At 40.9% G+C, this 24274-nt stretch overlaps 1 protein-coding gene across 7 annotated transcripts in view; it reads left to right on the top strand.

Moving 5' to 3' along the window:
• FAT1 (FAT atypical cadherin 1) overlaps positions 1-24274 on the top strand; it is a 115062-nt gene that overhangs the window by 72687 nt on the left and 18101 nt on the right. For all 7 annotated transcript variants that reach the window (XR_014551922.1, XM_083629846.1, XM_083629849.1 and 4 more), the window contains exons 8-20: positions 862-1137; positions 2372-2582; positions 4827-8894; positions 10582-10778; positions 12197-12350; positions 12725-12958; positions 14159-14548; positions 15483-15697; positions 16023-16160; positions 17180-17323; positions 21194-21391; positions 22668-23469; positions 24131-24262. Coding sequence is in view for 6 of the 7 variants with exons in the window: in XM_083629846.1 (XP_083485972.1) it covers positions 862-1137; positions 2372-2582; positions 4827-8894; positions 10582-10778; positions 12197-12350; positions 12725-12958; positions 14159-14548; positions 15483-15697; positions 16023-16160; positions 17180-17323; positions 21194-21391; positions 22668-23469; positions 24131-24262 (7159 nt within the window). In the remaining variant the exon portion in view is untranslated. The remainder of the gene's footprint in view (positions 1-861; positions 1138-2371; positions 2583-4826; positions 8895-10581; positions 10779-12196; positions 12351-12724; positions 12959-14158; positions 14549-15482; positions 15698-16022; positions 16161-17179; positions 17324-21193; positions 21392-22667; positions 23470-24130; positions 24263-24274) is intronic.

A 24274-nucleotide genomic window follows, 5' to 3' on the forward strand; every position in this document is an offset into this window, starting at 1 on the left:
ATTCCAATTGCAACTAAATAGTTTTATTTTAACTAGTTTCTTAATAGTTTTAACAATGTACTTAAAGTTGTAAAGCAAAGGCACTTGTAGCCCAAATATGTTTTTATTATGTGCCTTCAAATTGTTCTGCTATACTTGTATTGTAATAAATTTAAAAGGTTATTATGTTAGTGTTTTCAAAATATTTTTGTGTGTTTGGATTCTTATGTTTTGAAAAGAATTTGTATTAGACTGTTTATTGTGATAGTGTATTGATGGGTATTTTGACTGTTGTATTGCTGTTGGCTTGTGTGCTGCTGTGGGCATATTTATGTGGAAAAGCAGCATACAAATTGAAATAATAATAATAATTTCAATTCCATGTACTAGAGCTCTGGGTTGAAAAAACCAACCAACTAGTTTTGTCTATTGACAGATAATTAAGCTTGTTTAGGGAGGAATCACTACCCCAGTGCTACATGGCAAAACTCTTTTTTAAGTGATTGGCATTTCTGAAGCAGTGTGTGATGTGGAATGAGGGTCTTCTGTTGAAAGAGGAGAAGGCAAGCAATGTGCTAGGCTTTATCAGGCCCTGATCCCAGCTAATATTTTGTTCTAAACAACTTCTGCTTTGTATTTCATTTCTGCTTTGTATTTTGTTTCTACATGATTATGTATTTGACATAGTCAACCCCAACTCACAAAAGCTGCAGCGAATTGACACAGCTATTCTTCTCTAAATTATGTGTGATGGCCCCTAATCTTCACATCGTGTTTTGTTTTTGTATTTTAGGAGAACTGTTGCGTTTCCCTGAAGCTTATCTACATGGCGTTCTGATCACACACCCTTTTCATCCTTAATTTACCTTTGTGCCATTCCAGGTGTACATTCAGGTAATAGACACGAATGATCACAGGCCTGAGTTTTCTACATTAGAATACCAAGTCATTATTCCAGAGGACACAGTGCCAGAGACGGAAATTTTGCAAGTCAGTGCTTCAGACAGGGACGAAAAGAATAAGCTAATTTATACTATGCAAAATAGTGTTGACCCCATCAGCCTTAAGAAATTTCGCCTGGATCCTGCAACTGGCTCTCTCTACACTTCTGAAAGATTGGATCATGAGGTCATTCATCAACACATTCTCACAGTGATGGTAAGGAACCATTCCACTTATTCTTTAGCAGATACAGGATCTTCTTTTTCACTGTAATGGAGTAGCATAAGCAGATACTTTTCAGAGCTGCTAGAATGGTGGAAAGACTGAATTGTATCTTACTCTCACCGACATACCTTACAGGGTCCTTGTACAGATTACTGAGACAAAACATTAAGTGATTTGCACACTCTGAAGTGCTGTGTAAATGCAAAGCGTTGGTATTATTACAGATGAGCTCAAGCCCATCTGTACTTCACCTTCACAATTCATTGGGAATTTTTTGATGGGTTTCTTCTGTTAACATTTCCATCCCCAAGGAAGAGGAGAGACACAGCAAAGAGGAAGAAATATTTCTTCCTTTTGCTCTCCTTCCACACCTCCTCCTTCACCCCCAGCCACATTTTTTGTCCAGTCCAACTGAGAAGATCAACAGAAAGAAGTACAAGTATGACTTGCTGGATCAGAAATTGTAGGTCAGTGCTAGATGCACCTCTAGGTGCAGATTCCCACTCCCGTTTTGGCCTAATTGAATAGGCTACATAGTACACTGTTATTTCCTGCTCATGTTGATTGGCAGCAGGCATGTACATCCTCAGTCCCTGCTGAATATTGGGTGGCTGAAGTACCTCCCTGCCTTAAAATGCAGGATTTTCCTGTATATTTGAGGACCCTCTTTCTGTAGCATTGGCCCTCACTTCATCTGGTGCCCTGTATACACATATATGAACGTCCACTTAACAAATACAGTGGTACCTTGGGTTACATACGCTTCAGGTTACATACACTTCAGGTTACAGACTCCGCTAACCCAGAAATAGTACCTTGGGTTAAGAACTTTGCTTCAGGATGAGAACAGAAATCATGCTCCGGTGGCGCGGCAGCAGCAGGAGGCCCCATTAGTTAAAGCAGTGCTTCAGGTTAAGAACAGTTTCAGGTTAAGAACGGACCTCCGCAACAAATTAAGTACTTAACCTGAGGTACCACTGTAAGTGAAATGGTAATATTTAATTCCAAGTTCTGAGATTATTTGTGCCGAACCAAAATCATATTGTAGGATTTTTGCACAATGGCATAAAATATAAACATTTGCTCCATTATGATGCCATGTACTTCTACAGAACAGAACAGAATGGTGCCCTTAAGTGATTGATAGTTCTCATCAATTGTAACAAGTGTCATATAACTGAATAAACTTATGCACGAGCTGCTAGTAATGCTGTAATTATTTTAGGTGCGGGATCAAGACGTTCCTGTCAAGCGCAACTTTGCTAGAATCATCATCAATGTTAGTGACACAAACGACCATGCGCCATGGTTCACCAGTTCTTCCTATGAAGGAAGAGTATATGAATCAGCAGCTGTTGGATCTGTAATTCTCCATGTAACAGCACTGGACAAGGATAAAGGGGAAAATGCAGAAATTGTGTACTCCATAGAATCAGGTATGCTGCAATATGTTCAATAACTTGCTATGATGAAAAGATTTTAGATTTAAAGCTGCAAAGTAGCAGTTTATTCACACTTCTTTTCCAACACTGTTTGATCTAAACTTAATCCAGCAGCAAGTTAACCATATTAAAGGATGTATTTCAGCCAGTCACTACTGGTATATATTGATGCACTATTCCCTTTATCAGCATGGAATATGTCCACTGTATCTTCCCTCAGAGGTGCAGTCTAATCCCTGACCATTAACAAGCTGCCTGGGACTTCTGGAAGTTGGAGTTCCAAAACACCTGGAAGGCCACAGGTTCCTGACTGCTGTTTTAAAGGAATGTGTGTGGTGGACCACTGTGAAGAGAAAGTTCCAGATTTCAAGCACCACCTCTGAAAAAAACAAACCCATTTCTACTGTCTGATTGTATTCCTGAGGTGGTGGAATTTGCCTCTCCAGATATTGTGGGACACCATATCTCATCAGCCCCAGTCAGCATGGCTAAAGAAAAGGGATGATGGGAGTTGTAGTTCAAGATATCTGGAAAACACCATGTTGGCACTATCTGCACTGAGGTATCCCAAATCCTGTAGATAATTAAAGATTAAAACCACTGTCTGGAAACAAACTGACAAGTAGAAAAACCCATGAAAAATTAGTAGCATTGGTTCCATCATAACAAAAGTTGGTCTTTTCCAGTGAATCCCCTCCCCTCCCCCTGGCATATACACGGGTTCTCATTTTTCTCTCTGTCTTTCTCACACACATGCCCCCGCTCCTTCTTTATTCAAAAAAAAAAAAAACATTGTGGGAGGAAATGTTAAAACTTTCCCAGCTTTGTTTTTCTAGTATTCTGCACTGTACAGCTAAAATGTTAGGGCTGAAATTCAAAGCATATGAAATGAACATTCCTTAAATACTTGCAATAGCTTATAGGATTAGTAATGGGATATTATAAGAATGGTGCTCTGTTTACGACCTTCAATAAGAAAAAAGATAATATCAACTGCCTACCCAAATACATAATTTAAATGTTTTAAATAAAATCTGTTCATGATGAGGTCATGGTTTTAGCAATAACTATTTTTGCTGTGGGGACGCGGGTGGCGCTGTGGGTAAAAGCCTCAGCGCCTAGGACTTGCCGATCGAAAGGTCGGCGGTTCGAATCCCCGCGGCGGGGTGTGCTCCCGTCGTTCGGTCCCAGCGCCTGCCAACCTAGCAGTTCGAAAGCACCCCCAGGTGCAAGTAGATAAATAGGGACCACTTACTAGCGGGAAGGTAAACGGCGTTCCGTGTGCTGCGCTGGCTCGCCAGATGCAGCTTGTCACGCTGGCCACGTGACCTGGAAGTGTCTGCGGACAGCGCTGGCTCCCGGCCTATAGAGTGAGATGAGCGCACAACCCTAGAGTCTGGCAAGACTGGCTCGTACGGGCAGGGGTACCTTTATTTTTGCTGTGCTTTGTGATTGAAGTGTTAAGAAATAGCAGCCCCTGTTAATTTGTTTTCTTAATTTCTTTGAATTCTTGTGAAGTGTAAAACCCCAGTGTACTTCAGCCTTCATTTTGAAAGGCTTGTTGTTTCTTAAGCACTCAAATTTGCAGTTTGTATTTCTCAAATGGAAGTTTTTTTATACAGCACATAAACTCCCATTTTAAGTGGGAGTAATTTGAAAGAGAAAATTCACTGAAGTATCTCTGATTTAGAAATAATCTCATAAAGTGTCATTCATGTAATTAAGCCACTTGAGACTCATTTAAAGCAGTGTTTTCCATGATTTTAAAGTCTTTTAAAAGTTTAATTGTAGTTCCACATTGCGTATAGTGTTTGTCATTTTCTTTACTTGAATTGTTTAAAGAAATGCCATAAAGTTAAAGAGAAGCTCTGTATTAATAGCATTCATAATCTGAAGTGATAGCATACTTTGGTATAAAATATGTTGTCAGATTTTCTAAATAAAACTAACCTACTATAGAATATTTATTACAGCCTAACAGTTGTGGAAAAGCTGGGTATCCATGTCAGAGTAAACCCATTGAACGTAATAGACGTAGGACTAATTTAAGAGGTCCCTTGATTTCAAGGGTCTGCTCTGAGTAGTATTCTATGCCATTAGTTGAATGCAATTTTATTTTTCATTTAAAATATTTCAGCACCTAATATTTTCTACCACTTGAATGTGTATGTGTGTGTAGCTGCTTGCAAATTTACCTCCACTTTTTTCTGATTGTCAATTTTTTGTCTTTTTTAACAGGGAATATCGGAAACGCTTTTAATATACACCCAATCTTAGGTAGTATTACCACTGCAAAAGAATTGGACCGCAGCAGTCAGAATGAGTACACTCTAATGGTGAAGGCCACGGACAAAGGGAACCCTCCGAAGAGTGAAGTAACATCTGTGCACATTTCAGTCACGATCTCTGATAACGCATCGCCAAAATTCACAATGCGAGAATATTCCACGGAAATAAGTGAAGGCAGCAGCATTGGCAGTTTCATTGGAATGGTCACCGCATTCAGCCAGTCATCTGTAATTTATGAGATAAAAGATGGTAATATAGGTGATGTCTTCACTATCAACCCAAATTCCGGTGTCATCACCTCTCAGAAGACACTCGATTATGAAATGTTGCCTTTTTATAGTCTGACCATACAGGCAACCAACATGGCTGGTCAGTCCACGAACACTACTGTATTGGTGCATCTTCAAGACGAGAACGATAATGCACCAGCTTTTACGCAAGCAGAATACACAGGACTCATCAGCGAATCGGCTTCCGTTAACAGCGTGGTTCTGACAGACAGGAACGTTCCATTAGTAATACGTGCTACGGATTCTGACAAAGGAACAAATGCTTTGCTCGTCTATCAGATTGTTGAGCCATCTACCCACAAGTACTTTGCCATCGATTCTAGTACAGGAGCCATTCGTACAGTAATGAGTTTGGATTATGAAGAGACAAGTATATTTCGCTTTTCGGTGAACGTGTACGACATGGGGACGCCCCGCTTATTTGCAGAATACGCAGCCAATGTTACCATTTACGTAATCGACATCAACGATTGCCCTCCTGTGTTCTCTAAAGATCTGTACGAAGCAACTGTTTTGGTACCAACCTATAAAGGAGTGAAAGTTGTTACAGTCAATGCCACAGATGCTGATTCAGAAGTCTTTTCACAACTAATGTATTCTATCACTGAAGGAAACATTGGAGAAAAATTTTCGATCGATTCCAAGACTGGGCAGATAACCGTACAAAACACGAGTCAGTTAAGAAGCAGATATGAATTGACCATCAGAGCCTCTGATGGCCGGTTTTCAAGCACCACCTCTGTAAAAATTAATGTGAAAGAGAGCAAGGCAAGTCAGCTAAAGTTCACGCAGAGTTCCTATAATGCTGTGGTCCAAGAGAATTCCACAGAGGCGAAAACAATAGCTGTTATCACTGCTATAGGGAGTCAAATAAATGAGCCTTTGTTTTATCATATTCTAAACCCAGACATTAGGTTTAAAATTAGCTACACTTCGGGAGTCCTTTCAACTACCGGAATACCGTTTGATCGTGAGCTGCAGGAATCTTTTGATATTGTTGTGGAAGTGACTGCAGAGCATAAGCCATCCCTAATTGCACATGTTGTGGTAAAGGTCACTGTAGAAGACATGAATGATAATGCCCCTGTTTTTGTCAACCTTCCTTATTATGCCACCGTTAAAATAGATACTGAAGTGGGCCAAGTTATTCGGTGTGTCACTGCTGTGGATAAAGACATTGGCAGAAATGGACAAGTGCACTATTACCTCAAGGAACACTATGGCCACTTCCAGATAGGAGATGCTGGCGAAATCTCTCTCAAGAAACAGTTTGACCCAGACACACTAAATAAAGAATATCTCCTCACTGTGGTCGCAAAGGATGGCGGAGAGCCGAGTTTTTCTGCTGAAGTGACAGTCCCTATCACGGTTGTGAATAAAGCCATGCCAGTATTTGAAAGAGCTTTCTACAGTGCAGAGATACCGGAAAACATCCAACTCCATAGTCCTGTTGTACATGTGCAAGCAAACAGCCCAGAAGGGCTCAAAGTGTTTTATAGCATCACAGATGGAGACCCTTTCAGTCAGTTTACTATAAACTTTAACACAGGAGTTATCAATACTTTTGCCCCTCTAGATTTTGAGTCCCACCCTGCCTACAAACTGAGTGTGCGTGCGACTGATTCCTTGACTGGAGCCCATGCCGAGGTGTTTGTTGACATAATAGTCGAAGACATCAACGATAATCCTCCCGTCTTTGCAGAGCAGTTTTATGTCACCACCCTTTCTGAAGCTTCGGTAATTGGAACATCTGTTGTACAAGTCAGGGCTACAGACGCTGATTCTGGAGCAAACAGAGGGATTTCTTATCACTTGGTACAAAACAACAGCGAGGGCTATGATTATTTCCACATCGATAGTAGCACTGGGCTCATTCTGACAGCAAGGGGTTTGGATTATGAACAGATTCAGCATCACACATTGCTAGTAAGAGCAATAGACAGTGGAATGCCTCCACTGAGCACGGACATTATTGTAAGCGTTGATGTAACAGACCTGAATGATAACCCACCAGTCTTTAACCAGCTGCTTTATGAAGCTAACATCAGTGAATTGGCTCCCCGCGGGCACTTTGTAACTTGTGTAAAGGCCTCCGATGCGGACAGTTCAGATACAGAGAAGCTGGAGTATTCCATATTAACAGGCAATGATCATATGAATTTTGCAATCAACAGCAAAACGGGGGTCATCACCCTTTCAAACTTGCACAAACAGTCTCTGAAGCCCATTTACCGTCTTAATGTCTCTGTTTCTGATGGGGTCTTCAGAAGTTCTGCTCAGGTTCTCATAAATGTTATTGCAGCCAATTTGCACAGCCCTGTTTTTGGTCAGAATGAATATGAAGTGGAACTAGCCGAGAATGCTCCATTGCATACGCTGGTGACAGAAGTCAAAGCAACAGACAAAGATACTGGCAGCTATGGATACATCACATACCATATTGTGAATGATTTTGCAAAAGATAGGTTTTATACTAATGAAAGGGGGCAGATATTTACTCTGGAAAAGCTCGATCGCGAAACTCAAGCTGAAAAAGTAATCTTCATTAGGTTAATGGCCAAGGATTCTGGCGGGAAAGTGGCTTTTTGCAGCATCAACGTAATACTTACTGACGTTAATGATAATGCCCCTTTGTTCCGAGCAACGGAATATGAAGTAAACATTGGGTCTAATGTTCCAAAAGGCACATCTGTCATCAAGGTTTTAGCTTCGGATGCTGACGAAGGCACCAATGCAGACATCACCTATACAATCGAAGCCGATTCTGAAAATGTTCAAGAGAATTTAGAAATTGATCACTTGACAGGCGTAATAACCACGAAAGAAAGTTTAATTGGTTTAGAAAATGAGTTTCTCACTTTCTTTGTCAGAGCGCAGGATGGTGGATCCCCCAAAAAGGATTCCAGGGTTCCTCTCTATGTTAGAATACTCCCCCCTGAAGTATCTCTGCCAAAATTTTCAGAACCATTTTATTCTTACACACTTTCTGAAGATACTCCGATTGGAACGGAGATTGACATTGTACGAGCAGAGCACACACAGCCGTTGCTGTACACCCTTGTTAAGGGAAATGCTCCTGAAAGCAACCGAGATGATTTTTTTGTGATAGACAAGCAGAACGGAAGGCTGAAACTTGAAAAGAGCCTTGATCACGAGACAACTAAGTGGTACCAGTTCTCAGTGCTAGCATACTATTTAAATGAAGAATACAGAGTTGTTTCCTCTGTTGACATAAGCATTCAAATAAAAGACGCAAATGACCACAAACCAATCTTAGAATCCGATCCGTATGAAGCGTACATTGTGGAAAACATGCCAGTAGGAACAAAAGTCATACAAGTGAAAGCACTTGACCAGGATTCGGGGATGAATGGGCAGGTAACGTACAGGCTAGAGACAGCACAAGATCCTGACATCACAGAGTCTTTTGCCATAAACATGGAAACAGGTTGGATTACTACACTGAGAGAGCTTGACCACGAAAAGCAGGACAAGTACAGAATTACTGTGGTGGCATCTGATCGTGCTGAGAAAATGCAGTTGTCATCCACTGCGATTGTTGAAGTTTCTGTGACTGACGTGAATGACAACCCTCCTCGCTTCACTGCAGAGATCTATAAAGGGACGGTCAGTGAAGATGACCCAACTGGAGGAGTCGCTGCTATTTTAAGCACCACGGACACTGATTCAGAAGATGCTAACAGACAGGTCAACTATTTTATTACAGGTAAACCTTTAGAAATGGTGACAAAATTATTTGGTTCTAGATAATTTTAAATTTTAATATATATATATATATATATATATATATATATATATATATATTTGTGTGTGTGTGTATATATATAATTTTCTACAATTTTATGTCTATAGTTTCCCTTCTCCATTTATTTATGAGATTCACTGCCATATTCCCCATACATGTATTGTTCCTTAAGGTGTCTTCGTAAGAGCTGAGACAAATTGATGAACCACAGCTCAGAAGCATTGCTTTAGTGTAGAATCACCTGCTGCAAGAAACACAGGGCTGTCACTGAAAATGGCAGCCCTGTATCAAGTTATTGTCCTGTTTTGTCTTCATGCTGTGCTTTTGCCCATGCTCACATCACTGGCAATCAAACAGAAATGCACAGTGTGTTGACATAAGGACTTTGGGGATGCAGAAAACGTAACATTTTACAAGAAGTTACAGAAAGGGGAGACTTGAAATAGCGCCGTCATTTTGGGTGACACTGTCATGTATCTTACAATGTGGCAACCTGAATTTTTCCAATATGTGTTGTCTGCTTGGTTGATAGCCTTAGCCATTTGCACACATCGAGCACTGTTATCCGCATACGTATTTGCATCGTTTTATTCGCATGCTTCCTTTCCATAGTTAAAACCATGCTCAAAGCTTCTTGCAACATGAAAAACAACATACAGTTACAAATATAACAGAAGCAGTTGCAAACTACAAATAAAACACATCAAAAAGCACACAACCTAATTAAAACAATTTCCACGTAAATAATATCTAAACACAGAGATACAACAAATTAGCATTGATAACTGCAACAACCCCCCCCCCCCAACAAAAACAACAAACCTAAATAATAATCCAACCCAATATAAATTTATAATTTCTTGGGCACAGTTGTATAATTGCTACATGAATTGTATACACAAAAAAGTATGAAGCATGAAAAAAGTATGGTTCTTTTTATGTATGTTATGTATTTTGCAATGCTGATTTTATTTGCAAAATTGCTAGTAATTGACTGCAAGCTTCAGGGTGTGTGTGTTGGGGGGGGGGAACACAACAACTCTCCAAGATACGGCTTTTGTGTACCGACAAGCTGTGTACCTGCTGTTGCATATCTCATCCACTACCCACAAAACAAGTCAGAGCTGAGGGCATTGGTTATGAGTTTCCCACAAGTAACAGTGGCAACCAGTTATGAGGGCCGTTTGCTACTTACAGGATGAATCAGAAGCAGTGTTGCTATGAATACCAGTAATTGGCAAACATAGTGGGGAGACAGTGTTGTGTTCAGGTCTTGCTTGTGCGCTTTCCATGCAAGCATCTGGTTGTTGTGAAAACAAGATGCTAGACTGGAGGGGCAGTTTGGTCTGATCCAGCACAGCTGTTTGTATGCAAAGATTGGAATTCTGGAATGCAGTCTTTGCTCTCCTGAGGCTTTTATTACCAAAGGAGCAGTAATACTTTCTAAATATTATGAAATTTATTGCATTTATTGCTAAATAAATTTATTGCATTTATTGCTAAATAAATTTATTGCATTTATTGCTAAATAAATTTATTGCACTTATTGTAAATATTATGAATTTTATTGCAGGTCTTTTCCCTTCACCCCTATAATGACATTTTGCCATTTCTGATTTGAATTGCCTTCTAACTATCATTTGTCTAGGAGGCGATCCATTGGGACAGTTTGCTGTAGAAAATATCGAGAACGATTGGAAAGTATATGTCCGAAAACCTCTGGACAGAGAAGTAAAGGATAATTATCTTCTGAATATCACCGCTACTGATGGGATGTTCACAACAAAAGCTGTGGTGGAAGTCAAGGTCCTTGATTCGAATGACAACAGCCCTGTTTGTGAAAAGGTACTAGCATGGGGTTTTCGTGCACACATTTTCTTTCAGACTCAAATAAATACATTCTACATTTTGAAAATAATTTATTAAATAATTACTTTCGAAAAGGGAAGTTGGGAAAAATTCCACTGCTCATCCTTGAACGCTTTTAGTATCCTCTGCCTATAAGTACATACCGGTGTTAATTATTTGCGGTTATGTGGAATATCTAGAAAACAGAAACAATATTTTGCTATTAATTAGATTTCAACATTGCTAAAGATCGCAGGGAGGTTTGCAATATAAAAACACAATAATATATATAGCATAAATAACAAAGAAAAACAATACCTTTTCCCCAGCTTAAAAGGCCATAGATGGTTTAATCATAGCTGTCAACTTTCAGATTTGAAAATAAGGGATCAGCAGCCTCGAAAATAAGGGATTAGCAGCCTCACCTGTCCTGGAGACAGTCTATGGGATATCTAACAATCCAGGATAGCATCAGGAAGCAGCGGGAAATGGCGCTGGAATAAGGGAATTTCCCGCAAAAAAAGGGAAGGTTGACAGCTATGGATTTAATTAGCCAAAGGTCTGGGAGTAGAGGAATGTTTTTGCCTGATGCCTAAAGATATGCAACAAAGGAGCCAGGCAAGCCTCTCTAGGGAAACATTCCACAACCGGGGAGCCACCGACAAAAGATCTGTTCTCGTGTCCCCCTCCCCCGGACCTCACATATAGGAGGCATACAAAGAAGGGCCTCTGATTATGAATGCAGGGTCCAGGTTAGTTCAGATAGGGAGAGTCAGTTCTTGAAGTATGCCGGTCCTGAGCCGTTTAAGGCTTTGTAGTTCAAAACTTTGAGTCAAGCTGCCTTCTAGTTAACGGAAGCTTCCATGGCCTTGTCCCTACCACAGGGGGCTACATAAAATCCACACTTTACTTGTGTCACTTCATAAACAACTTTTTGGACTTAATGTTATAAACAGGCCCAAGGAAATTTATTTAATCCTCCCCAAAAAAACCCAGTGAAAAACTAGACAGTGAAATAACAGTGAAGTGAGAGAATCAGAAGTACGATGGTACCTTGGTTTACGAACTTAATCCGTTCCAGAAGTCAGTTCTTAAACCAAAGCGTTCTTAAACCAAGGTGTGCTTTCCCATAGCAGCAGGGGACTCAATTTACAAATGGAACACACTCAACAGGAAGCGGAACATGTTCTTATTCCAAGGCAAAGTTCACAAACCCAAACAGCTACTTCTGGGTTTGCAGCTGTTCATAAACTAAGCTGTTCTTACACCAAGGTACCACTGTACAATATACTTTCATGTTTTGTGTTGCACATTTCAAAAGCTTTTAATATCTAATCTTAATGATGCAATCTCTGTAGTGTCCAGATCTAATTCCCTTAATGCGCTTTTTCAATGCTACTCTTAAAAACGTTTAGGCATTGTACACAGAGTCTGTCCCAGAAGATTCCCTGCCTGGCAAACTCATCATGCAGGTCTCAGCCACAGATGCAGATATTCGTTCCAACGCAGAAATAACTTACACATTACACGGTCCTGGAGCAGAAGATTTCATGCTCAGTCCAGAAACAGGTAATATTCAGAAGATATTATAAGCTGTGCCATTATTTCTTCTGAAAGTTTGATTGATCAGTGCCCTATCCTTCCTGACCATACGAGCTGGTGAAAGTTGTACCTGGAAACATCGGGAAGGCAGCGGATTGCAGAAAACTGCCTTACAAAACAATAATCTTCTTAAGTGCTGAAAAGATTGACATTTTGTTCAAGACAGGTTAGCAGTCTGCAGCCATCTTTAAATGTCAGATATCACTGCTGAATTATGCCACAAGGGGAATTTTGTTCTTTAAAAGATTGCTCGACTCAAACGTTTCCAGATCTTTGTGGGATGCTCAGCTCTTGTTTTAAAAGCCCTTTATTTGCTTTGTTTTTATTACTTCCATGCATAGGTGAGCTGAAAACACTAGGGGCACTTGACCGTGAGCAGAAAGCAGTATATACTCTTATGGTCAAGGCGTCAGATGGAGGAGGAAGGTTTTGCCAGGCTAAAATTATTCTGAATATAGAGGATATGAATGATAACACCCCAGAGTTCACAGCAGACCCATACTCTATCACAGTATTTGAGAATACAGAGGTGAAAACTCTTTTGACAAGAGTGCAAGCTACAGATGCCGATGCAGGTAAGATTTATTGAGTTGCATTCTTAATGCAACACAAATGCTGAAATCTAAATGATATTTGTTAGTTTGCTTTTCATATTTTCAGCCCTCCTTTTCTCAGATTGTGCTTCATAAAACACATCCTGGTTGTAAATGTGCAAAACAAATTCTGAAGTTGTGGTGCAGCTATTGTTTCTCTCTCTCCCTCCCTCCTCTCCCATTCTCCCTCCTTGCTATTCGACCATGTTGCTTACCTAGTGTTCAGAAGTTGCTGCTATGGGTTGTGTGCTTTTCAACCCTGGGGTTCCTTGATGTGACTGCTGCGAGGGAGTGGTGGATGTGCTCTTGATTGTGCTCCCAAGCTCCATAAGGCAAAAGTTAGGCTCTGCACTTGCCTGTTGGGCTTCCTGTGCAAATAGTGTACCCTAAACTGCACCCCAGAGTCCTCCGTAGCAGGGATGGAGAATTGCACACCTCCAGCACCTGTGGATTCAACCTGTGGCCTCTTCCTCATTAGCTCTGCCTGCCTCCTCAATCTCACAGATACTTTCATTCTAGCACTTAAGCTGCTGATTTGCATTTGGCCCTGTCCCCCTCCTCTCTGCCCCAGGCAACACCAAATCAGTTTGGTGAGGCTCATTTGTTAAGCAGAGCTGACAACATCAGAAAGGAAAGAAGGTGGAAAAGGGAAGTGCCAGCCAAAGAAAACTGCACTAGAAAGGTGAGGGAGCAGGGGAAGTGTGTTCTCTATAAAGGGCTTGCCGCCATTTTATTGAATCAGCAGCTCTTAAAGCTTCCTTTATTCACCTTTCCCAGCAGGTTCTGTTCCTCAGTTGGCATTTCTGTTCTTCAGTAATCTGTTGTCTCATATCTTTATCCCATTTCTTTTTGATGTCCACCTCTGTATTGGATCAGGACATGCACTTCATAATACAGTCATCTTTCCCCTGGGAATGCTTTTGTGGATACCTGGTACTCAGAGTGGGAGCACTCCATAGGACGCCTTGGTCACAAATCAAACTTTAGTGCAGTTCTTTGTATGGTGTGTTATCACAATTGAGCCAAAACATATGGATGATTGCATGTTCCTCGCTTTTTCCCATCTTACACAGTTCATTTTCCACCTTACGTAGTTCGTTTGTTCAGGGTTGTTGCTGAAGAAATGCGTTTTAGAATGCTACTAAGAACTTCATTATGTTCTCTGTTTCCTTTTAATCATAGGATTAAATCGAAAGATTCACTACTCCCTGATAAATTCTGCAGATGGGCAGTTTTCTATTGATGAATTCTCTGGAATTGTTCGGTTGGAAAGGCCTTTGGATCGGGAGTTACACGCTGTGTATTCTCTGACTTTGAAAGCTGAGGATGAAGGTTCCCCAAGAAGGCTGTCTTCTGTTGGCACCCTTGTTATTTCTGTTCTGGATATAAATGATAACCCACCTGTCTTTGAGTACAAAGAGTACAGTGCAACTATATCAGAAGACACAGTGGTTGGAATGGAGGTTCTTCAGGTCTACGCTGCTAGCCGGGACATCGAAGCTAATGCCGAAATCACCTATTCTATCATCAGTGGAAATGAACACGGGAAATTCAGTATTGATTCAAAAACAGGTAAACATTTGCAGCAGGGAAAATAATCAGATTTGGTAACCCAAACTTAGTATCCCCCTCACCAAATAATGTGTCTTCCTAAAACAACTGATTTGACAGTTCAGTGAGCTTAACTTACACATGCTCAGATTCTATTTATTTAAAGATAGAAAATAAGTAAAACATTAAAAAGTTTTGGAAAATGGTTATTACACTGTAACACTAGTTTTCAGTTGAGTTTTAATTTTTTTATTTCTGCATGCTCCCCGAGGTAAGGGTGTTTTTTTTTTCTTTGTGGAAAAAGATACAAGTCCAAAGTGCAATAAGCTTCATGTTTATGAAATATATTTATGTTCTCAATTTATTTGCTTGCATAAACCCTGAATTGTGATATATATTTAATTATTTTTTTTAAGGCAGTAATGGTGGGTGTTTTGTTCATTAGTAAATATTCTGTACCGCTGTTGGAATCTGTCTTGTCTTGGGAGACCTTCGGGGGGTAAAGCCAAACCACTGGAGAGTTACAGCGTCTGCTGTGCCTGTAGAGACTGGTATGACAGAGACATGTTTTATTGCAAGTGGGGCAGATGAAGGTGTCCAGTTTTGCTGCTACAGGTGCACCAGGGTGTTTCTTCCGTTCACTAAGTCATCATATATCCAGACTTCCAAGGACAAACACCATGAACAAGGAATGCAGCCAATTATGGGCATTGCTGTGCTACTTCCATAGAGGATATATGCAAACCGATCTAACTTGCCTTCATTTCCATGAGTCAAATTTTCAGCTATTTTGCTTGCTCCGCATTATGATAGGCACAAAAGACATTTGAAAGCGCAGAAGCAGCCGCTGACCCTGAAATTACTTACTGAGTAATTTTGAAAGTTCCCTTTGTCTCCATATTTCCCTGAACAGAAAAGTGTCCTGACTTGTGGTTTGTTTGTTTTTCCCTTGTAGGTGCTATTTTTATTATTGGAAGCCTCGATTATGAGAGCTCCCCGGAGTATTATCTGACAGTGGAAGCCACAGATGGAGGGACACCTTCCTTGAGTGATGTTGTGACAGTAAATATAAATGTAACAGATATCAATGACAACACACCGGCATTCAGTCAAGACACTTACACAGCAGTAATCAGTGAAGACGCTGAAGTTGAACAATCAGTTATTACAGTATGTAATTCAGTTTCCCTCATCCCCTGCCATTTTTGTGTGTGAGAGATAGAGATAGAGAGTGCATGCTCATGTGTAGATTTATGGAATAAAAATCTATATGGAAAGCCTAAAATTCTTTAGTGAAAATTGTAAAATATTCTGTATTTCAAATGCATTTTCCATGAAATGAAAGGGAAAATAATTCAGCTGACAGTTATGCATTTTGAACATTGCATTTTTCATTGAGTCCGTAGTATGCTAAACCAAAATCGTGAGATTTTGAAAGTGCACCCCTTGTCTATTACCTTGACTTGTTTTTAAATGGGAATTTGATTCCCTCTAGGTTATAGCAGCAGATCCTGATGGGCCTTTGAACAACCACATTCGCTACACAATTATAGATGGCAACCAAGGGAGCCCTTTCACAATTGACCCCACCTTGGGTGAAGTTAAGGTGGCAAAACCTCTCGACAGAGAGAAGGTAAGCCGCTACGTTTTGAGATTCAAGGCTTAGCTTTCCAAGTGTAAGAGAGTGGCATAATCTCCATTTGTTCCATGGGGTTTTTAAATGGGTAATCTTTAGAAAAGGTTGGGGGAAAGACCTGAGTGTGCCAGAGAGAGGAAAGATCTGGTTATGGCTGCTTATTCTCTCAAGGCAGTTCTTAAGTTGGGGAAAGGGATTGCGCAAGTCTCAAGCCTATCTGGAAATCAGAACCTCTGATTTTGGAGCCCTTCTTATCAATTCCGCTGTTTGTAGATGTCATCCATAATTGTAGCTGATAATGCCAACAGCAGTTAAGTATTACTGGTTTTTCATTTGGCAGTTTTGTAACGACAGTAAATAAAAGTGTGTATGAGGCAGCAGATGAGAACAGGCCATTTCATTACATAAGATTATAGCAGGAGGTGCAGTACTTATGAAAGTAACTTGGCTCAGATACTGTGAGTCCATGTTTCCTAAACTATGGTTTGCAGGGTTAGGATTGTGTTTTGTCTTCCATGTTCCTTTCTTCCCTCCCTCCTTTCCTCACATGTGGGTTTCCTTCTCCACATCCTAGCTGTCTCCTACCATATTTTGCTGTGACAACAGAATCGACAAATTGCAATTAGGATCTTTACCTCTAAACTAAGGTTTGTAATCTTGCTTCAAATCATGGTTTGGAAGCAAGGTGGTAATTATGTTTTTCTGATTTGGACATCTCTAGGAAATGATGAAGGGAAACTCTGTGTAATAAGAGCAAAGGAGACTGTATCATGTGTTTTTTAGTCTGGTTTAGAGAATTGGGTTCATGATAGGAAAGCAGAGATGATGTGCAGATAAAGTCTAAACAGTGAATGCGTGAAGACAACAATCACTCTCACTGTATAAGATCCCAGATAGACCATACAAATGCCATAATGCAACAGCAATAAAAATATGCACGTTCTAATATTGTTTAATTTCTTTTCTTTTTTTAATTGCCTATTTTTCTTAATATCTCCATGTGCTTCATTCTTAAGGTTTCTGGTTACACTCTGACAGTTCAAGCATCTGACAATGGAAACCCACCTAGAGTCAACACAACTACAGTTAATATTGATGTATCTGATGTAAATGACAACCCACCAGTGTTTTCCAAGGAGAACTACAGCATCATTATCCAGGTAATTTATATATCACATAGAGAACAGACACGCTAATGGGAAACACAGTTGTGTGGATTGTCAGGGAGAGGACCACACCTTGGTCATTGCCACCAAGGTCCTGGGCAGTGCTTTTTTCTCTGGGGGTACTTAAGGGTATGCAGTACCTTGACCTTTTTTTCCTAGAAGAAAAGCACTGGTCCTGTAGTATATTAAAATGTTAATATTTTTATTTCAGTTTGAAGTTTTGGAGTTGATAATACTGGTAATGGTAAGCAAAATTTGGCTTGGCTTACTAGCCAGACCACTTGTGTCACCATTGTACCCTCTGTGCCTTGGTTCCCACAGCTGGTACAGGTAATTCAGGGAAGGAATAAGTGTTTGTCCTTTTGGTGGGGTTTTGAAGATAGGGCAAACAGCACCTCTCTGTTGCTGTGTCCTACAAAAACCCAGTGAGAAAGGAAAGAAACCACCCCTCTGCTCCCCAGAAGGAGTATTCTTTTATTTCCTTTCTGTGGGGGTTTGGCAGGAAGCAAAAGAGGTAAGTCGAAGCTGGTGCCTTTTGTCAAAGCACAGCTTCTGGGGATGGAAGCTATCTCCCACCCCTACCGCTGCCACCATTTTCTGCAAAGGAAAGAAGAGGTCATATTGTTCTTACTAGTTGAGCAGGAAAGTGCCAGCCATGCCTTCCAGCTTCCTCCTGCAAGAAAAGCTAATGGGAGGAGGGAAAGAAATTGCTGCTGCTTTTCTCCATGGGGAATGGGTATTAAAGGAGGTGGCCTTCTTCTCTTCCCATTAGGTTTTTGCAAGAGGCAACAACAAGGCACAGCTGCTGTTTTCTGCAAAAGCCCGTGCTTTTGAGCAAAATGATTTTTCATTTCCTTCCCATTCTTTCCCCCCATGCTGCGCACTGGACTTTGGGAGCATGGACTTGTAAAATGTCTCCCCACTGCCTCCTGAAAAGAAAAACAAAAACAAAAAACAGGAAGGGAAATAAATTACCCCATGTTGCAGCCTCGGAGAAGAAAGAGGGTATAACAGTTTTGTGCAGGATGTTACAGCATGGCACTGCTGGTACTTTTTACAAAAGCCCAACTTTTGGGAGAAAAAATGCCTTTGATTTCCTCCCTGAACAACAGAGGAGGGCAAAAAAGTTGTGTTTCCAAAAGCAGGGCATAGGCGCACACCACATCGTGGAGGGTCTTACAGTAAGCAGCTTTATTGAATCCTCCATATTACGAAAAGCACTTCATTGATTCCGTAATGTTGATTTGCTGGAAAGCAGTAGTTAGCGAGTAATCAAGAGTGGCAATTGTTAACAATTTGCAGGGGCCTTGTGCGGTGATCAAAATAGGCACCCTTCGATTAGTTTGTTAACAGCCTTGTGTTTACTCCCAAATCTAAACTGATGCACCAAGAAGCAAGTTTGTACAGTCTCATCTGAAGGCTGGAATTGGAATGGGAAGGAATCTTGGATTTTCCATTACTCACTGACCAACAATGATGTGTGGATGCACTTTGAAAGAAGAGAGCTGGTAGTGTTGATTGAGCTGAAGAACAGCAGAGAGATGTTGGCGAATGTGCTCTTATAAATGGGTTGGGGGTGTTTTTTTAACGGTACACAGAGAGTTTATTGTGCAGTAGGCTAGGAAAGAAACAGCTTGGTGGAGTTGAATCCAGTTTGCCCAACGTATCCATTCCTCTTATAATAATGCAACACAGTACAATGCTGAATCTTTGATTTCAGTATGGCAAAAATAAGTCACAGAAGCAGAGGTTCTAATTGTGCCAACATAACCGAGTGTATTGCCTCGGACACGATAGGGTTACAGCATAAATGTATGAACCAGACAAAGAATGGGAGACAGTGAGCTTTGTCCTCCTTTTAACCAGATAGGAAGTGGAATGACAGAGAGATTAAGAGATTTACTTCACAAGAAGGTTACAACACAGGCAGGAAGTAATCCTGGATCTTTTAGCTCTCAGCTGTTTTACACATAAGAATTGTCCTAATAGGTCAGCTCAGTATTTCATTCTGCTCTCCAGCCTACCTCAGCAGTGGCCGTTTTAGAGAAATTGCAGCAGAGTTACGTCCCAACTGTGGAGTGAATCAACTATTCCCATGCATTTTTCCCCCTTTCATTTTCTCTTTATGTGCCTGCCATGGCCTCTCATAGGCTCTAGGCACAGAGATCGAGATTAGTCATAGAGTCTCATAGAATTATAGAGTTTGAAGGGACCATAGGTAAAGGGACCCCTGACTATTAGGTCCAGTCATGGCCGACTCTGGGGTTGTGGCGCTCATCTCACTTTATTGGCCGAGGGAGCCGGCATACAGCTTCTGGGTCATGTGGCCAGCATGACTAAGCCGCTTTTGGCGAACCAGAGCAGCACACGGAAGCGCCGTTTACCTTCCCATCTGGAGTGGTACCTATTTATCTACTTGCACTTTGATGTGCTTTCAAACCGCTAGGTTGGCAGGAGCAGGGACTGAGCAACGGGAGCTCACCCTGTCGCGCGGATTCGATCCACCGACCTTCTGATCGGCAAGCCCTAGGCTCTGTGGTTTAACCCACAGCGCCACCCACGTCCCACTGAAGGGACCATAAGGATCATCTAGCCCAAACTCCTGCAATGCAGGAATCTTTTGCCCAGTGTGGGTCTTGAACCCACGACTCTGAGATTAAGAGAATCATGCTCTACCAGCTGAGCTACCCTAGCAGGTCTAAGTACCCTAAAAAAACCCTTTCCTCGGGAAATCTGAAGTAGGCTCTTAAAGCAGAATTTAAGTTTCCTGGGGACAGGCATTGGGTTGTATTGAGCGAACTTTTATTCAGAGGAGACCTAATGGACGGGACTAACTATAAGTTCATTGATCTTAATGGATCTACTCTGGGTAAATGTTAATTGAATACAGCCTGTTATGTTTTTTCACATAATATTATCTACCTGGTCATTTAGAAGATGCTAGTATAACCTATTAATCAGAAAGAAATCACAGGAAAAGTAGAAAGTTAAGATGTCCTTTTTTCTTCTTCAAGTCAGTAAATTAGTTTGCTCTGTTTCTCCAGGGTGTCTTTTCCTGGTGGCTCGATGGTACTTAGTGGCATTCAGCATATAACTGAGCCAGGTTATGTAATGTGAAAGGAAAAACCCAATGTCTGTCTAAAAAACCTGATATTCTGTTCTTGCTACCTTTTTTATATTGGTGTGCCTCTTCTTCTGTTCTCTTGTGTTCCTTTCTCTAAGAAAGAGACAGAGCAAAGGACAACAGTGGAGAGATAGGAACACAGAGATATAAAACTGACCACTTTCCACCTGACTCCCTATCCCTTTCAGCACGTCTTTCTTTCTCTCTCAGTTGGACTCACTTGACACCAGGTTGTCCTTCTCTTTCCCAGCAGATTCCATTGCTCAGTTCACCATATTTTGTTTTCCAACTTCTTCAAGCTCAGTTGGGATGGGGCTTTTGGGGAGGGGTGGAGTACAGGGTTTCAAAAGCTTTTTAAATTTTTTAATAAATATGCTCAATTTTAAACAACTTAGGTTTAAACTGGTCTTATTTACATTTTTTTAGTTATATAAAGTGCATATTATTTTGAGTTAAAGTAAAAAAAGCTTCAGATGAATGGAAATTCAAAAACATGTCGTTTTTGGAATGAATGCAGGAGTTGTTCCCATAGGGCCTTTTTCCCCCCTTGGGGTATTTATTTTGGGGAGGGGAGCTTCAAATCTTGGGACTCCCAAGAATTTGCTTATAACTCCCATTTTTTGTGTGGCTGCTGCTGTTTTGGCTACCTAAGCAATGTCATCTAGTATATAAGAAGAGTGAACAGATTATTTTTTGCTTACTTTACTTGCTGCTACAACTTCTTCTTTTTTCTTTTGTAGGAAAATAAGCCAATTGGGTTTAATGTCCAGCAGCTGATGGTAACAGACAAGGATTCTTCCCACAATGGACCACCTTTCCGTTTCACCTTTGTCAGTGGGAATGAAGACAGCGCTTTTGAGATCACTCAACAAGGAGTACTTACAACCGCTATTCAACTAAAACGCAAAGTGAAGGACCATTATTTTCTTCACGTTAAGGTGCAAAGTGTTCACAATATGGTGCTTGAAATGTATTGTAACATTTGTGATGGGGAAGGGAATACGTGTGTGTGTGTGTGTGTGTGTGTTTAAAACGTTTTACCCCACTTCTTAGCTGAGAAAGCTCTCAGAGTGGGTTATAGATCAGTGAAAAAGAGAAAGGCTTCCAGATGAACTTACAATATTTGTGAGTGCTGCTTCGTATTCCAAGTAGTGATTTAGTGTGGAATGTATAAATCAGTTAACACCAATTTGGAGTATCCTTCACTGTGACTATACTGAAAGCTACTACTTCACTACCCAGTACTGCTCTTGACTGAGGTATGGCATGGAAATTAAAGAAACTTCTTGTAAGCATAGGTTTCTTCCTGTGGCAGATGCACCTGCACAAAATTCATTCATTCATTCATTTTTGCTTTTATATCTCTCCTTCCCTTCAAATAACTCCTGGGGAAATACATGGCTCTTCCCCTCTCCGTACTGCCCTCACAGCAACCCTGAGAGGCAACTCCAGCATTGAAGTAGTGAGCTCATGCAGGATCCTGGCTCCTTTCCCCTGAACATGTAAATTATAAGTTTCTCCAGCTGCACCCTGTTCATCTGAGTAGTTGCTTCAATAAGGGTCCTGCTGTTATTTGTGGGAACCATCTCTTAAGTCATGTGCATTAAGAGTTCAGAGCACCAGCTCAAGAGGGCAAAAACCTCACCACTATTTAAGTTGAACTGGAGGGAGTGGAGAGAATTCCTTCCTAATCTCAAAATAGATGACTTCTGATTTTAATGGCGTGTGTAGTAACATATTTAGGAGATTCGTAATTGGATAACTTGTCAGTATCTCAAGAAATACATTCATTGAATAGTTTTGTGTGTGGCTCTGTGATTCCTGGGAAAAGAATAGCTTTCTTTGAGTTTGGATTTCGAAGGGGGGGAAAGCTTTCAAAGTGCCATCTGCTGTTTGAAACGGGTTACTTCATTGCTAATATTTTCCATAAAACACTGTGGCAGGTTTAGCAGTAGCTTCTTCAAGAACCATTGGCAACTCTTTGGAAATAGTTCCAGTAGTTGGAGCTCCACACCTGCATGGATGGTTCTTAATTGCGTTCCAGAAGTTGGAAGCAAATTGCACTATTTTAATGTGACAGCTCTTCGCTGGTCAATTCTTCTGTACAAAGCATTCATTAAAGACCTTGACCTCTTTAATAATCATATAAAGCTTCTAGTTAAAAGCTGATGAAATTGAGCAGAAACTCAATGCTTGTGCATCATTTTCCACTAGGTGGCTGATAATGGAAGACCTCAGTTGTCATCTTTGACTTATGTGGACATTAGGGTCATTGAGGAAAGCATCCATCCTCCAGCAATTCTGCCCTTGGAAATCTTCATCACAACCTTTGGGGAGGAATATTCTGGCGGTGTCATTGGAAAAGTACATGCAACTGATCAAGATGTTTATGACACTTTGACGTACCACCTGGATCCCAAGATGGACTCGGTGTTCTCTGTCTCTAGCACAGGTGGTAAGGTGATAGCTCACAAAAGGCTAGATGTAGGACAATACCTGCTGAACGTTACTGTTACAGATGGAAAGTTTACTACCGCCGCTGTCATTTCAGTCCATATCCGACAAATCACGCAGGAACTGTTGAACCACAGTATAGCTTTCCGTTTTGCCAACCTTGCCCCAGAGGAGTTCATCGGTGACTATTGGCGCAATTTTCAGAGGGCTCTGAGGACCACCTTGGGAGTCAGAAGAAATGACATACAGATTATTAGCCTGCAACCGTCTGATCCTCCATTGAACCTTGATGTGCTGCTGCTTGTAGAAAAGTCTGCTGGTTCTCAGCATTCAACCAGAGCCCTACTCCATAAGATCAACTCCTCTGTGGCTGACCTTGAAGAGACCTTGGGCGTCCGGATACTCAGCGTTTTCCTCAAGCTGTGTTCGGGCCTGGATTGCCCTTGGAAATTTTGTGAAGAAAAAGTGACCCTAGATGAGAACATCATGTCAACCCACAGCACTGCCAGGCTGAGTTTTGTCACACCGCATCACCGGAGAACTGCAGCCTGTCTTTGTACAGGTAAAGTAACCTTACAAAGTATGCTGGAAAATAAATTGTGTATGATCTTTCACATCGCAGAGGGTTTAATTGCACTCCTTACTTTTAAGGCTCCAGTCTTAAGCCTAGCAATTTCATGAGATAGGGAAGATGTACCTGGTAGTTATTCCTTTAGCTAATAAAGTATCTCTTAAGCACTTGAAGAATTTCATTTTTGCCTTCCATTGTCTTTAAATGGATTCTGCGCAAGATCTTCGGCATAGATTTTGAGAGGAAATTCTACTAGTACCTTTGGGGAAATAGCGTGCCCTTGAAAAAAGTGGATCAGCAGCCTTAAGGGATATGGAAGCAGTTAAAATATATGTTCGGCTTTAGCTAGGTAACATTTTAGGATAGCGTCATGTCGGGAGAAGAAAGTGTTGCGGTGTCAGGTGAGCAGTTCTCCCAGCTGGAGCTCATATTATAGCAGTTTAAGAATCCCATGTCTCCTGTAATTTCTTGCTTATTTCCTTGTCACCTACTTTAACACAGCTATAATTTTCATCACCCGTTGTGCCTGGAGAATATTAGGCTTTCAGTTTTAGGAGTCGTTGCATTAAAAAAAAAATTGCCATGTTTGGGAAGAATGTGATAAAAATAAAAACTTGCTCTATTTATATATAACTATTATCTATATTTACAGAAGGAAGCTGTCCCCTTGTGAGCAGTGCCTGTGAGGGGAATCCGTGCCCTGAAGGTACAGAATGTGTAGCAGATCCCAGAGAAGGAAAGTTTACTTGCATTTGCCATGGAAGCAACAATGCCCAGTGCCCTGGTAAGATTTTAA

The sequence above is a fragment of the Podarcis filfolensis genome, assembly GCF_964270895.1.
Source record: "Podarcis filfolensis genome assembly, chromosome: 9".
NCBI lineage: Eukaryota > Metazoa > Chordata > Lepidosauria > Squamata > Lacertidae > Podarcis > Podarcis filfolensis.